The sequence below is a fragment of the Anguilla anguilla genome, chromosome 9, assembly GCF_013347855.1.
Source record: "Anguilla anguilla isolate fAngAng1 chromosome 9, fAngAng1.pri, whole genome shotgun sequence".
Taxonomy (NCBI): Eukaryota; Metazoa; Chordata; class Actinopteri; order Anguilliformes; family Anguillidae; genus Anguilla; species Anguilla anguilla.
Genome location: NC_049209.1, coordinates 31,823,924 through 31,838,430, shown reverse-complemented (window position 1 = coordinate 31,838,430; position 14,507 = coordinate 31,823,924). Strand labels below are relative to the sequence as shown.

General features: G+C 43.1%; 1 protein-coding gene across 3 annotated transcripts in view; it reads left to right on the top strand.

The window, feature by feature from the left end:
• The window catches only part of nrg2a (neuregulin 2a), a 113,715-nt gene extending 102,275 nt beyond the window's left edge, over positions 1 to 11,440 (top strand). For all 3 annotated transcript variants that reach the window (XM_035434447.1, XM_035434446.1, XM_035434448.1), the window contains exons 9-11: positions 1,998 to 2,125; positions 4,962 to 5,189; positions 7,550 to 11,440. In XM_035434447.1, the coding sequence (XP_035290338.1) occupies positions 1,998 to 2,125; positions 4,962 to 5,189; positions 7,550 to 8,216 (1,023 nt within the window). In that variant the 3' untranslated portion in view covers positions 8,217 to 11,440. The remainder of the gene's footprint in view (positions 1 to 1,997; positions 2,126 to 4,961; positions 5,190 to 7,549) is intronic.
• Positions 11,441 to 14,507: the final 3,067 nt, after the last annotated feature.

Genomic DNA, 14,507 nt, shown 5'->3' with positions numbered 1-14,507 from the left:
AAAATCTGTCATGGGGTTAGTTATAGCTAGGGTCTCCACTGTGTCTCCACTTGTTTTCTAGCATGTTCTCCAGTCCTCCGCCAACAGTAGGTCAATACCCTTTTTGTGAAGCCACGTGTCAAGCAATTACACCACCCCCATCATTTATGTTGATGAAGCAATTACCACTAATTAAGCACAGACGGTGATTGACAGCAATGTTTACAAGCAACGTTATGTGTTACATTCAGCCTGATTATTTAAGACTGCAGATGCTGGGCAGTGTTTTGTACAGAGAAATTAGTTTAATGCAGGGGGAGGTACATTAAAACTGAGGGCAGTTATGCAACATTTAAAATCGTACGTAAGTAGTTAAATGAAATTTAAGCTGCATTTTCATACTGCATTTCTAAAATAATACTCACATATTACCTTAAATTACTAAGGTTTTGGCTGATGTATCAAGCTCTGAATTTTATGTAATTGATATAAAGTTCTAAAACCCAAGTGCATTACATAAGCATGCATAGGAATGTCTTGCATGCCCACATACTTTGGAAAAATTGTAGTGCATTAACCTTTAAGGTGTAAGATCACAAATATGATTAGAATGTTTTTAACTGAACATTCTAATTCTGATGTAACAGTCACACCTGATAATTGAAAGCAATGGAGTTGTAGAACACTGATATAAAACAATGAAAAAAACAAAACCTGCTCTAAATAAATGTTAATGCATACTTTATCCACAGCTGTCATTCCCAGAAGGCCTTTCTGTGTGATGTCACATATACTGATTCTGACAAGAATGAACACTGGGGGCACCAGTGTAGCATAACGGTTAGGTTGCGCTTACAGCCTGTAGGTTGTAGGTTTGATGCCCAGGTGAAAATGCTCTAGTATCCTTGAGCAAGGTGCTTAATGTCAACCACTTCAGTAAATTCCAAGCTGTATCAATGCAAAAAGATTATCAGCAAAAGCAGTAAAATCTATGTGAGAGTTTTTGCTAATATGCAAGAGTGGAATATACCTTCAAGATATTATCAACAAGTATTTTGGTTTTTTGACACTGCTTGGCAAGAAATATTGTGGATGGCCTCTCTTGAAAAACTTCCAGAAGTTTGACGAATGCGGTAAATATACATAAAGGGCAAAGTTTGTTTGTTAAAGCAGTTAAAATGGCAGTGCTGGTAGGATTAGGGCACAATGCAGGTTGGCCTGGAATGCAGCGGGTAGTCCAGACAGCATCAGGGTAAGTGCTGTTCTGGAAACGGGCCACGCTCATTTTCAGGGATCCATGGCGTTTGCCAGGGGGGGAGGGGCTGAAAATGGGATTTTCAGTCAGAGGTGATATTAATGGCCTTACCTTCCTCTGAAATATAAACACAAAATAGGGGGTAAATCACAGCCAATCGTTTTGGCTGCCCGTTCTCTCAACTCTCCAAATTGCTCCTTTCGTGCAGCGCTGTGCTTCCATACCATGCGTTAATGGAGATGCTCTGCGAGAGTGGATCGCTGCCTTTTTGTGTTTCGCCGAAACTTCCTCGGCTGCCCGTGAAGCACAGCCTTTGATGTGCTTTTTGTCGAAGATTGCAGTACTGTTCACGTCTCACTTCAAAGCGCTAGAAACTGTGGTCTCAAGACGTTTCGAGCACGGCACTATCTCGTTTGTTTGCAGAAACATTTTCTCCGTCTGTAAGGCACGCTGCCCTATGCGGAAATCAGACCATGCAAGCTTAACATTCCACCACCCCGTGCTACCAAAGAACCTTCATGCTGCTCTGATTGGCTTTAGAAGCATTATGACCTGCTACGTTCCGAGCAACCTTGGGTTCTAGAACACTAATATCTTGCTCACACTGCCGAGAATTTAAGGGTCAGTGTTCTACTGGAATAATAGCTGGCAAAGATAGCAGGAGTGGGCAATCAGAACCAGGTTTGAGAAACATGGGCCTACATTACCCACAATCCTCTGAGACCTTCACAGCCTGTCTAAACCCAGCTCTCCTCTTTTGCAGTACATCTCGAAGAACGTACCGGCCACCGAGCGGGTAATTCGGCACGCGGCAGAGACCTCCTTCCCCGGCAGCCGAGCAAACTCCAGGTCCCACCACTCGTCCACCCCTGCTCACTCGTCCAATCACAGGTAACCCTGCCCTCTGGTGATGTCACAAACCTGTTCATTGTACAGTAAGCACACCCTACCCCAGTGGTAATCAACCCTGTACCCGGGGATTGGCCAACCCTGCTCTCTGGTGATGTAACCAACCTGTTCATTGTGAGCACACCTCTACCCCTGTGGTAACCAACCCTGTTCCTGGGGATTGACCATCCTGTAGGTTTTCATTTAAACCCTAATTTGGCATACCTGATTCTACTCATTTGCAGCTCAATGCATACCTTTAGCTGTTGAATGAGGTGTGCTTTGTCAGGGTTGGAGTGAAAACCTACAGGACCGTAGATCTCCAGGAACAGGGTTGGTTGTCACTGCCCTAACCGCTCTTGCAGTCACAGAGGAAATCTTAGCGTGGAGTTTAGAACGCCAAAACATTTTACGCACTGTAACTCATTGCAATACGTTACCCCACACAAACCTCTTCGAGCCAGCATTCCTGCCCCCCTAAAACACCCACAGTCCATCTCCTGAGGCGTGCTGCAAAACTGAGTGATCCTCCTGCTCAATAGATGGAACATTTGGAACATACCGGAATGTTCTGCCCGTTGAATAAGCCCCTGCTCAGCACTGGTTACATCCAATCAGAGGTAAACCTTTCTTGTCGTTGTCATAAAGAACATTATAAAATCTGGGGCTCTGGTAACGACACCCACTCTATCACAACCACAATCTCAAGTGACACAATGCATTTGACCAATCACAGGAAATGGTCTAGATGGCATCACACACTGAGGAAGTAGCCAGAGCTCTGACTGTGTTGGAGGCCGTGCAGGTCCCTGTCTTCACCTCTGTGATAATGTGATAAGTTTGGTATGAGGCCTTTAACCATGGTGGCAATGTGCCCCTGTGGTTCCCCTCCAGTGATGAGGTTGAAATGCTGATTGCTTGCACACGGTATGCTATTCCTTTGTCATGTCTATCAGGAGACCTCTGACTCATATATCAAACATCCACATGTCCGGATGACAAACTCTCCTTTTCACCAGTTTAAGGCGGAACTTTAAACTTTAAATGTCCCGAATTAAAATTTGCTGTTTCAACATATGTCCAGTCCAGTGTCAAGTATGCACACATGCATCTAAGCAATGATTTCCTTTAGGCCTGAATCCAGACTCCAGTGGATGTCAGAATTTCAGCCAGTCAGGACAATTCATTGGTTCATCAGAGGATGGACAGATAATTAACCTGCTCATAATAATACTGCTCTTAGCTTGGGAGGCTTTCATATTACAATGAAAAAAAATGTTCCCTCCCACAGAAAACCTTCCTGAGTGTTTATCGATGTGTGGTTTGTGTTCTACACCCGTATCGTTTCGGGTCAAAGATCGAGTGAAGAGTCTACGGTGGATGTGGTTTGGAGAGCCAAATTGTTCATGCTTGTACATGATATTATCTGTGCATTTTTAACCACAGCTCACCTTTAGGTCTCTGCTGTCTGAAGTCAATGCAGTTTGGTGAGCGCCCCCTGGTGGTTGTGGACAGAGCTTATGATTTTTGAAAAAATTAGGGCTTTTTCAGGATTGGGCAGAAAATACAAGGACATCATTTTATAAATAATGCCAATAATTATAATCATTACAATTAATATCCTTACACTAAGATATACTGTGTATCTTTTGTAGATCTATCATTGTACTTGAATCTGCAAAAAAAAGAAGAAATTATTGTGTCAGGTTACGGGCTAGGCACAAGTGGTCAATAGTCATAATAGTTTTTCTTATCACAAAAGTTCTCAGCTGCTCAAGTGGGAATACCTCTGGCACCTCAAAACAACACAGCCGAAATATTGCATCAATAAGGCTGAGTACCTATGGGGAAAACTCTGGGTCAAATAAGAACAGACCCATAACTGTGCCTCAGAGCAGCAAAAACTAAGCAAAGGCAATTAAAAAAAAACATGAAAATACTATATTGGAGCGACTGAACAATGACGTGTGTGATTGGGCTGGGGCAGTATATGTCATTATAGCATATACTGGGTAATATGGAAACAATATTATTTGAATATTTACATTGAGACTGCGAGTGCACCATTTTTTGAGTGTGTGCACTACTGTGTGCTCCTTTAAACAGTATATTGTTGCACAACAACGTTTACGGAAGCTTCATGGGCTTGACATTATGGCTAACACACACACACACACACACACACAACACAACCTACATTTGGGATCAAACTTCTGTAAGTTACCTGTGATCGTATAGAATATGGGAATAACATTTTGGAGTGTAATTGATATAAAAGTGTCATTGATAAGAGCATAGCTGATGCAGTCTTACAGACTATTCATTTGCCATTGGCAGTCATGGTACAGTGCCACCCTGTGGTCAGATGCAGTATTTTATGCCAAGTGTTCACACAGCCCAGCTACTGATCATTCATGTATTTATGAATAGTAGTTATAAAAGCTGTATGCCATGCAGTGTGTAAAACTGGATTCACACCAGCCCAAATGTGCGAATCAGGCAGAGACCTCAGGGGGCGTGTTGACTATGAAGCCTGTGCAATGAAGCCTCCTGAGGACTGGCAGAAAAAAACTGTTTAAGTGTTGTAATTGTTGACATAATGCAAGTGTCACGTATGACAAAAACATGTTAGTGGTGAAAATATTTCCCAATATATTATTTGGTTTATTTTATTGAATGTCCTTTGTAGTGAAGGTTTCAGCGTAGTCTAATACATGGTTCTTCAGGTTAAGACCAAAGACTCACGTTCTCTTTAGCGAGACCTGGATAGATCGGGGCACTGAACGGTGCCGCCTGGCGTTTTGGGTAACTCTGCGGGCCCCTCTCTCTCCCCGCGCAGACAGGAAGGGCGCACGTGGAGCCTGGACCGGACGGGCAGCGCGCTGTCGGAGGCGCGCTCGGGCGTGATGACGTCATCGTCGGTGGGCACCAGTAAATGCAGCAGCCCCGCCTGCATGGAGGCCTGGGCCCGCCGGTCGGCGCGCTGCGGCGTCACCGAGCCCCACCGGCCCGCCCCGCAGTACGGCGACTCCTTCGACTCCCTGTGGGACTCCCCGTCCAGCGAGAGGTGGAGCGCTACACCCCCCTCCCCCTCCCCCGACACCCCAAAGCCCCCGCTTCTCTACTACACTGTTGCAGTGTTGTGTTGATCGAGGCATACACCTTAAAAACACCCCTGTTGCAACCCCTGTTCACACTCCAGTCCAGGCCCCGTTTGAAAGTCAAATCAAATCAAATTGATTTTATTTGTGTGGTGCTTTTTACATAAAACGGTCAAAAATGCAGTATGTTTTATAGAGGAGCCGAAAAAAGCTAAACCAGGCCTCAACCCCCCACATAGCAAGCACATGAGGTAAAAAATAAACTCCCCAGTGAGGAGAAATCTCGGGAGGAACCCGACTATAGAGGGGGACCCCATCCCCCACTGGCCAGGCTGGTGTGAAGAATCGGTAGAATGGGGGTAGAAATGTAATAAGGGGTCTGTCACAACAACTAAAATGGGTTGATCAGATTACAGTTGAGGTAATAACCTAGCTGTAAAAGTACAAATGAAGGAATGTATAGATTTAATGACAAATATTGGCTCAGTTCTCTAATGGTAGTAATTAAATGCAATAACTTATATTTGACATTATATAGCATCATAGCAGGGTGCCTTAAAAGAGCACTTTGTAAAAATTAACATTAAAATAAAATAATTTTAGAATCCTCTGAATTTCTGAACTAGGAGGAACAGGCACAGGAGAACGGGTTAGTCTTAAGACCTGATTTTAAAAGAGCTGATTCTGCTACAGCTTCAGTTTTATGGGGACACAAGGTCATTACTTTTTGCTGGTGTGGAGCAATAACCCTGTGTCCCCATAAAAAGGAATTCTCAAGAACATAAAAAAAAACTGTTCCTTTTTTTTCATTTATCAACACAGCATTATGGCTAAGTCACATGAGGTTCTGTGCAATCTTTATTAGCTGTTGAGTTTTGAGAGAACTTTGGATTTGTGTAAAAAAGAAAAAGAAAAGGTTTTGCATGATTGTGCATTGCTTGTTTTATTGGCAGGCAAATTGCATAGCTGAAAATATACGTTGTAAATGCATTATCGTTTATTTACTGTATAATTCTGCTGATGTTCATTTGCACTGAACTGCAGCGCTGGACGTTTACTGGTGGAAGTCAGGTGAAGTGCTTTGCCACTTCTGGGATTCAAACATGCAACCCCTTGGTTGGCCCACTATAATGTTTCAACCAAAACTATCCTTTTAACTTTAGGATGCAGGGATTCTTACAGTAAAGGCAGTGCCGTTCCTATGACAGGGTCTCACAAACCTAGCAATACTGGTCCTGGTTAGCTTAGCGTGCTCATGCGATTCTGGATGTTATTTATTTCGTGCTGTCGGATGAAAGCACTGTCTTTGATTATGGCCAGGAGAGATCACAGTGATGCAGCCCATCCGGTTTCTTGTGGCTTAAGGTTTTAAGGTAAGAACAGTAAGAATAGTGCCAGATATTTGTTATGGCCTGAACCTTCAGAGAAGCATAGCAGTAGCTGCTGTGAACAGAAGATATTTATGGTTACTCATCTATTTCAAATTAAAATGAAAACGGATCCGGAGAAGGATAAAATTCTGAGGAACAGGCAGAGGAAAAGAGAGAACTCCCCTTTTAAGTGTGTAGATAGCCAGAAAAAAGCCATGCAGTAAAATGTAATTACACTGAAATTAGACCAGAGCTGTAGCAGTCGGCTAATGAAACACCTGAAGCATATCGGTCATGTATTTATTCCAGGGGTCATTCTGTCTGTTTGATGTTTTCCAGTTTTGCGAGCCAGTCTTTGAAATTCCATGTCATTAATGTGTAGTTTAAAAGTTCTTCAGTGCCACAGAACAGACAGCAGAGTGGAAGGTGTACAGTCCGTGAACTCATTAACACAAGTCATTATGCAACAGAAGGGTGTATGGCGCATATTCAATTAAAATTTTGTCTTAACTATGATTAACAATTAAAAGCAAGAAGATATTTTCTTCTCCAACACAGTTTGGCAATCACTAAAACTCACCAAACTGAGATTGTAAAGAAAAAAATGTAACGCTCGCATTTACTTGCAAGTCGAAGTTAAGGACAATGTTGCATGAGTGCGGGGCATAGACCCATCTGTTGAATAATGACTTGTTCAGATTATCAAGCTCCATATACGGGGTTCTCATGTACGCTTTCATTTTTACACCAATCTCTGCTCTTAATTGCTACATTAAGGTAATCATTAGGTTAGTCCTCTGTTTGGCTGGTCCTTTTCAACATTTATGAAATTGATGAATCACAGTTTGTGTTGTTAACTGCCATTTGCCCTTCTACTATGATCACTGCAGTAAGTAAAAAGACCCACCGTGTTGCCCGGGAAACGAGACTGACGCCCACTTCCCTCTCCCGCGCAGGTACGTGTCGGCGCTGACCACGCCCGCCCGCCTCTCGCCCGTGGACCTCCTCTACTCACTGCCCCCACAGGTGCCTACCTTCCAGATCACGTCTCCCAACGCCAGCCACGCCCTGTCCCTCCCGCCCGCCACCCGCTCCTCCTACCACCTGGAGGACGACCAGCCGCTGCTCCGCCGCTACCAGGTGCCCCTGCACGACGTCCAGCGGGCCGACCCGTACCGCCAGACGCGCCGCACCTACCTGAACGACAGCACCGGCAGCCTGCCGTCCAGCCCCTACCGGCTGGCCGACGAGGAGGACTACGAGACCACCCAGGAGTACCTCTCCTCGCTGGAGCAACCAAAGAGAAGCGCTTCCGGCGGCGGCGGCGGCGGCAAGCGCTGGAGGAGGTCCCGGCTGAACGGGCACGCGTCGGCCCGCGGCGAGGCGGGGCGGGACTACGGCCCGCGGGGCTACTTCCTGTCGGACAGCGAGTCGGAGGAAGAGGAGCAGGGCGAGAGCACGCCCTTCCTCAGCATGCAGAACATGAACGCCGAGCCCGTCACCGTCTACAGAGCGGCGGACAGCCGGACTTCGCACGCGTCGGGGGGGCGGCACGGCGCGCGTGGGAACACGCAGGCCAGAGCGGCGCACGCTCGGTCCAAACAGGACCCCGCACCCCGCTGAAAACAAACAAAAACACTGACTCTACCCAACAAAAAACATATACTAAAGACCTGCACCTATAAGAAATATTTTTATTTTATATAACAAGACAGATATTCTAAACAAATGAAATATTTATTTTCCTTTTAGCAAAAGTTGTCTACTAGCTAACAGCAAAGACTTTTTTTTATAGGTAAACTATTTATATGTACATTTTGATTTACAGCATAAAAAGAAAAAAAAAGACGTGCCAATTTTTTCACAACTTAAAAAAATAGAATAATATTGTGGTGCCTTTTGCTGTATGCCGATGCCAGAGACCCAGCTGAGTGTTTTCTAGCCTTTCTTATACGGACTCCTCATTTTTATACACCTTTTACTTCTCTTTCCTCCTTTTTTCTTTTTCTTTTTTTTCAGCGTGGTTCTGCGGGATATCCCCCCTCCCCCCATTCCCCCATGTGACATTCTGTGCTCCTCATGCAATATGAACCACTTCCGCATAAGCTCTACGTTTACATGGATGCGCTTATCATTTTTACTTTTTTTTGGTTGAAAAAACAGGAAATTAACAAATGCAATGGGAAGCCTGCTTTCCCCTGTCCCGGGGAGAGAGGGCTGTGTGCTGAATGTGAGTCACGCCCGACTGGTTTTGTTTGGTTACCCGCTGCTGTGGAGAGGTGTGGCACGCAGTGCGGACGGTGTGAAATGGGGGGTCTGTCTTAGTGTCACCGGGCGAGGAGGGGTTCTGCCTTGCCAGTGCCACGGCACTGTAGTCGCAGTCTGAGTTCGAAAGTCCAGGTTCAGAAAGTAAAAGTCCTCCCCAGAATTTTGTTCCAGTCACCTGGATTTGGTCATTAGCACAGTTCCTCAGCCAGGAGGTTGAGCTGATTAGTGAAATCAGCTGGCTGAGTTCATGGGTGGAAGAAACACAAGACAGGACTCTTACTTTTGCAACCCCTGAACTTTCTAGCTCTGGTTGCGGTGGGATGTGGGGTGTTTTGTCTGTGAGTGCATTCTTCTGAAATGGGGCCGCTTATCTGGGGTAGAGAATGCCTGGTCTGAACCAACCCAAAACCCTTTCACCGTAAACCTGCACCCCTCATCCCACACCGCTCACCACACCCTACGCCCCATAGCTCGCAGTAAATCCCCCATCCCAAACCCCACACCCCTACACTATACACACCACACTCCACACCCGCACGCCCACGCCCTGTATCCCTCATTCCTTGCTCAGACCCTACCCCTCACCCCACATCAGGCAACCCCCCCCCCCAGCTATGACCAAGAGCCCCCAGTGTCTCAGGACCTTCACACACCCCAATGCTGCTTCACTTCCACGCACCTACCCCTTTGTCTCATCAGCTCCTCATGGATCAACATATCATGTCATATTACAGTTATTCTTGTGTCATATCACATCTGTTTTTTCTGTTACATCACATTACATCTATTCCTCTGTTATTTCACATCCATATTTATATCACATCTGTCTCTCTCATCCCTTATGGAACTGGAATATATTGTAAATATACTGGAATAAATATATTATCAATATGTCGCAACACTTCCGTAATATATTGACAAATATACAAATCATGGCTTCTTTAAGATATAGTGATGTATTACACTTCTGTGTGATATATATTTATCATTAGATTTTCTACATAGGCCCACATATTTATAATGTATTGCAGTATATTGCTTTTACATATGGGATATGAAATATATTCCTCAATAAAATCACATCACATCCATTCCTCTATCTCATCTATTCCTTTGTCACTTCACATCCATTCCCCTCCGTCTATCACACATCACATCCCCTACCCTTTTGTGTCTTGTGTCACATCTCTTCCTGTCCCAGATTCATGCCTCTTCCGTGCACACAATAAATACCTGTGAAACTCCAGAAAGATCATAAAATGGCAAAATATGCAAACTTTGTATTTAGATCTGTTAGGTCTGTTAGATGACATTGTTTTCTATGAGGTGTGATGACGATAGTCCATTGTGTGGAGACTCTTAGGAAACGTCTTCAGTGTGCTTGAGTTTGTGTGCAAACATCAGTTAACAAGACAACATAAATCTTCCATCGCTGCAGAATATATCAGCTATTATTATTATTATTATTATTATTATTATTATTATTATTATATTGTCACCATCACAGGAAACAACATCTTGCTAAATCCTTGGTACAGTACATTTATCTTTACTGTAATTATGCCTTTTCTGCCAACTTACGATACTTTCCTCTCACTTTTATCGATACCAAAAGCATTTTCTGACCTCTGCCCATAGGCCAACTGATTATCTTCACTGATTGCTGATTGGCTATCCTGTGTTTCACAGGCTCTGATCAGCTGACAACAGACACATAATCACAGGACCATATTTCTGTATTTATTTGGTTATTTTCAGTGCAGATCACTCCTTTTTGCATGTTGCTACTTTCTTTCATGTTTGGAGACTTTTTCCCCCTAAATATTGACCAATAATGTTTTGTATTGATCCTTTCCACAGTACTTAGCAGTGAGAAGTGGATCAGAACATGTCCCTCACAAAGTTATAGAAATTAGATTAGTTTCAGCTCGATAAAAAAAACACAGAAGTAAACAAACAACACTAATTATGAACCACATTCCATAAACAATTTTCAGTAAAACTGGCCTGTCCTAAACTGAATCAATGATTTCTCAAGAGAAAAATCTAACCTGTTTGAAGTATATGAATGAGTACCTGTTCTTTTCTTGAAGACACAGTGGTAAAACTATATTTAATAAACTGGGAGGTTATTTTCTTTCACTTGAACTGATTTCATTTTTTTTCTTTCCTGGGTCTTATTCTGTATATTTGGAGTATGCAAATGAAGACACTGCTTAATAATTAGTTTAAGTGTGATCCCCCACCCCCGTTAGAATCCTATCTGCCAGGCGGTTTCCTTCTACTACCTTTTTATTTCTCTTGCTTGAATTTGGGAGCATCTCCCTTTTGCATGCCCCTGTGGTCCAGATAGACGGGTGCATGGTAAAAAAGCAGTGACTGAAAAGTTTTCCAGTGAAAGTGTATTTCATTTTTACATTCAGCAATAAATCCCTTTTTTCCATATCCATACTTGGAATATGAAAGATTTTTTTTCTCTTTTTTTTGCGAGATTGTCATAGATGTAAAATAAAATGGAAAAAAGAAAAGAAAATCAAACCACCTGTTCATATGAAAAAAATAAATCTCTATTCATACCATTTTAAATATACTGTTGTCATCTGTGTGGAGATGTGCTCCCAAAAAAAAAAATTTGGGTATGTCACATGATGCCAAAAGGGAATGAAGGAGGATACAATGCTTAAAAAGTACAGAGAAGAGCGTAATTAATAAAGTGAATTACAATAACAAGTCGTGTAGCGGACCAAGGATGGAAATTAAAGGAAACTAAAGGTAAATTTCTTTGAGTATTGGAAGAATTTTTCACAGTTATTATTGATGTGTAAAATAGCTACTGTGACACAGTCTTGTAAAAGAGACACATTGGAGAATTTAAGAGTGTGGAATGCACTCTTGCTGGCAAAATCAAAAGCAAACTGATTTAGTAGGGAAGCAATCCAGAAGGGGGTAGGGTTGATATTCCCTTTGATAAGTCTTAGTTTTTGGAAAAGGTGTTCAGCGGCTAAAACTGAGATTTTGGCTCTCTGAAGACAGGGGTGAGTTACACCAAAGACAGTGTTATTAGTGGTTTTGTAAAATTTGTAGGACCTACACTGGTGATAAATGTTTATTTTGTTTAAATTTCTGCACTTTTTGTGAGATTTTTATTTTTATTTAATTAGTTTTTTCCTCTTCCCCTATGTGTAATTTAGCGGTGACTGCAGCTCTATAGCTCTGTTTGTCGGTCAGTTGGTCGGTCGGTTGGTCCACAAAAAGTGTCCCGCTCCCGTAGCGGCCACAGGTTTTGCCCCAGGAGGCTGAAAACTGACATAGGCGTTGGTCATGACCGAAGGTCGAGCTGAGTAACTTTCAAGGTCGATTGACCAATAGGGTGCGTGGCGATGGGCGTGGCCTATCACAAAAAGACTGGATTCACAGATTTGCATAAGATTTTGTGGAAAGGTTGGTCATGAGCCTAAGAAGAGGTCACGTGTTTGTGTGAGGGAGTGTGAGGGGGCGTGGTGATGGGCGTGGCCTATCACAAAAAGGCGCATAACTCCCGAATGGATTCGCAGATTTGCACAAGATTTTGTGGAAAGGTTGGTCATGAGCCAAAGAAGAGGTCACGTGTTTGTGTGAGGGCGTGTGCGTGGATGCATGCACACATGGATGCATGCGTGTGTGCGGTCTCAGCTATTGCGGATTCACGCTTGTTTAGTTGTTAATGCCAGAGACAGTCAGGCAGGATAATTGCTCATGGTTTATCTGTAAGTGTCTTTTTTTTCCTTTTTTTTTTGCAAAGGTTTTCAAATACCTTTCCCAGACTTCAGTGGATCCCATTTTCACTAAAAGAAGTAGTAAGTGTTTTAAAAAGAAATATATCGCTGAACAGACTCACAAAATGTCAGCAGCTACTGAACATATTGATGGAGAGCTTTTGTGATCCAAAGTGGCAGTGTTCCTCTGCCATGTTATGTGGGGCCACACTGTGTAGCCAAGCAAGGTTCTCTGCTCATGGCCTTATCAATGTTGGATAAACAATATTACGTGTAGCTTTTAAGCAGGTTCACTTCTCAGAACTGTTAAAATACTGAATCGGTAATCAAGCAGAATAGGAAAGTCCAGGAATCAGTAAGTAAACATCCTGCCATGCGTTTCGTCCTTCCACCCATGAACTCAGTCAGCTGATTTCACCAATTAGTTCTACTTCCTGGATGATGAATTGCTAATTAGGGAATCCAGGTGATTTGCATGTGTCTGTGTGTTTTTGTGTGAGTGTGTGTGTGTGTGTTCATGTGTGCCTGTGTGTGTTGTGTGTGTGTGTGTGTCTATACATGAGTATTTGTGCAAAACATTGAATGCATTCCATGTGGATCCATTTATGCATGCGTGTATGTGTGTGCTTGTGCCCGTGCCTGTCCGTGTGTACACAGGTGCATCTCCTGTCGTCTCTGGTGTAGCTTGCCCTCCTTCTTTTTTTCTGTGACTCCAACACGGGATAAAGTTACTGTTTAATGAAGGAAATGGGCCCCCTCAGCCCATTTATATTACATGTGAAGAGATTGTGGTTATGGCTGAAACCTCTCACCCGTGGAAGAACAGGACCTGGCCCGTCTCTCTGTCAAGGCCACGCAGTCTCTCGTCTGGACTATTCTCTGCAAAAACTTGTTAAAAAAATAAATATCTTTATCAACTGTCTTAGTCTAATTTTTAAACTTAGAATCTTATATTACTATGATCTAAGACAGCTCTGCTCATTTCAAGATGTGCCAATGGGGTAAGACAATTTCACTTGTCAAGCAAGAAGGAACTTAAAACAAGTTAATATTTTCAGCTTTAAAAAAAAAAAAAGAAAAGATTTTTAAGTCTCATCACGAGGCCAAAACTCGAGACTGTTTTCATTGTTGTTAAAACCTTGCTGGCTGGCCTACAGGTATGTGCAATCAGACCACTGCAGATGTTCCAGAATGTTCCAGCTTAACTGGTCTAACCTGCCTGAATTCTCACATGACATCCCACTTTTAAACACCTTTCACTGGCTTCAATTATAATGTCCCAGCCCAGCATACCATCCTGTGAAAATACAAAAACCAAAAAAGAAGTCCATCTCAACATGTATTTTAGCCTTGTTACTATATTTATATCTTATTCCTTTTTTTGCTAAATAAGACAAAATATTTCCAATGTGGTGGTACTGTTTAACTCATTTCAAGATTTACCAATAAGGTTATAAAATTTAACTTGTCAAGCAAACGGCAACTTAAAAGAAGCTAAAACTATCTTCAGAGAAAATACAATTTTCAAGATTCTCATTACAAGACTAAAACAATTGTTATGACAGACTTTTTTTGCAGGGCACTATTCGGACTCCAGCTTTCTCCATCTGGCTCTCCCATTTCTCTGAGCACCTAGCAGGTGCTCCTCACGACCCCGGCTCTTGCCCTCGTCCCCCGATGGTGGAACCGCCTTCCACAGTCCACCAGGTTCCCTGGCTGTCTTCTGCAAACTCATTTCAGACTACACCTCAAAGGTTTTTACTTAATTTTAAAAAATAACCCTATTTCCTGCAATGGATTGGCAACCTGTCGAGGGTGCATATCCTGTCTCTCGCTCAATGCATGCTGGGATAGACTCCAGCCTCCCCGCAACCCTAACAGGAGTAAGTCA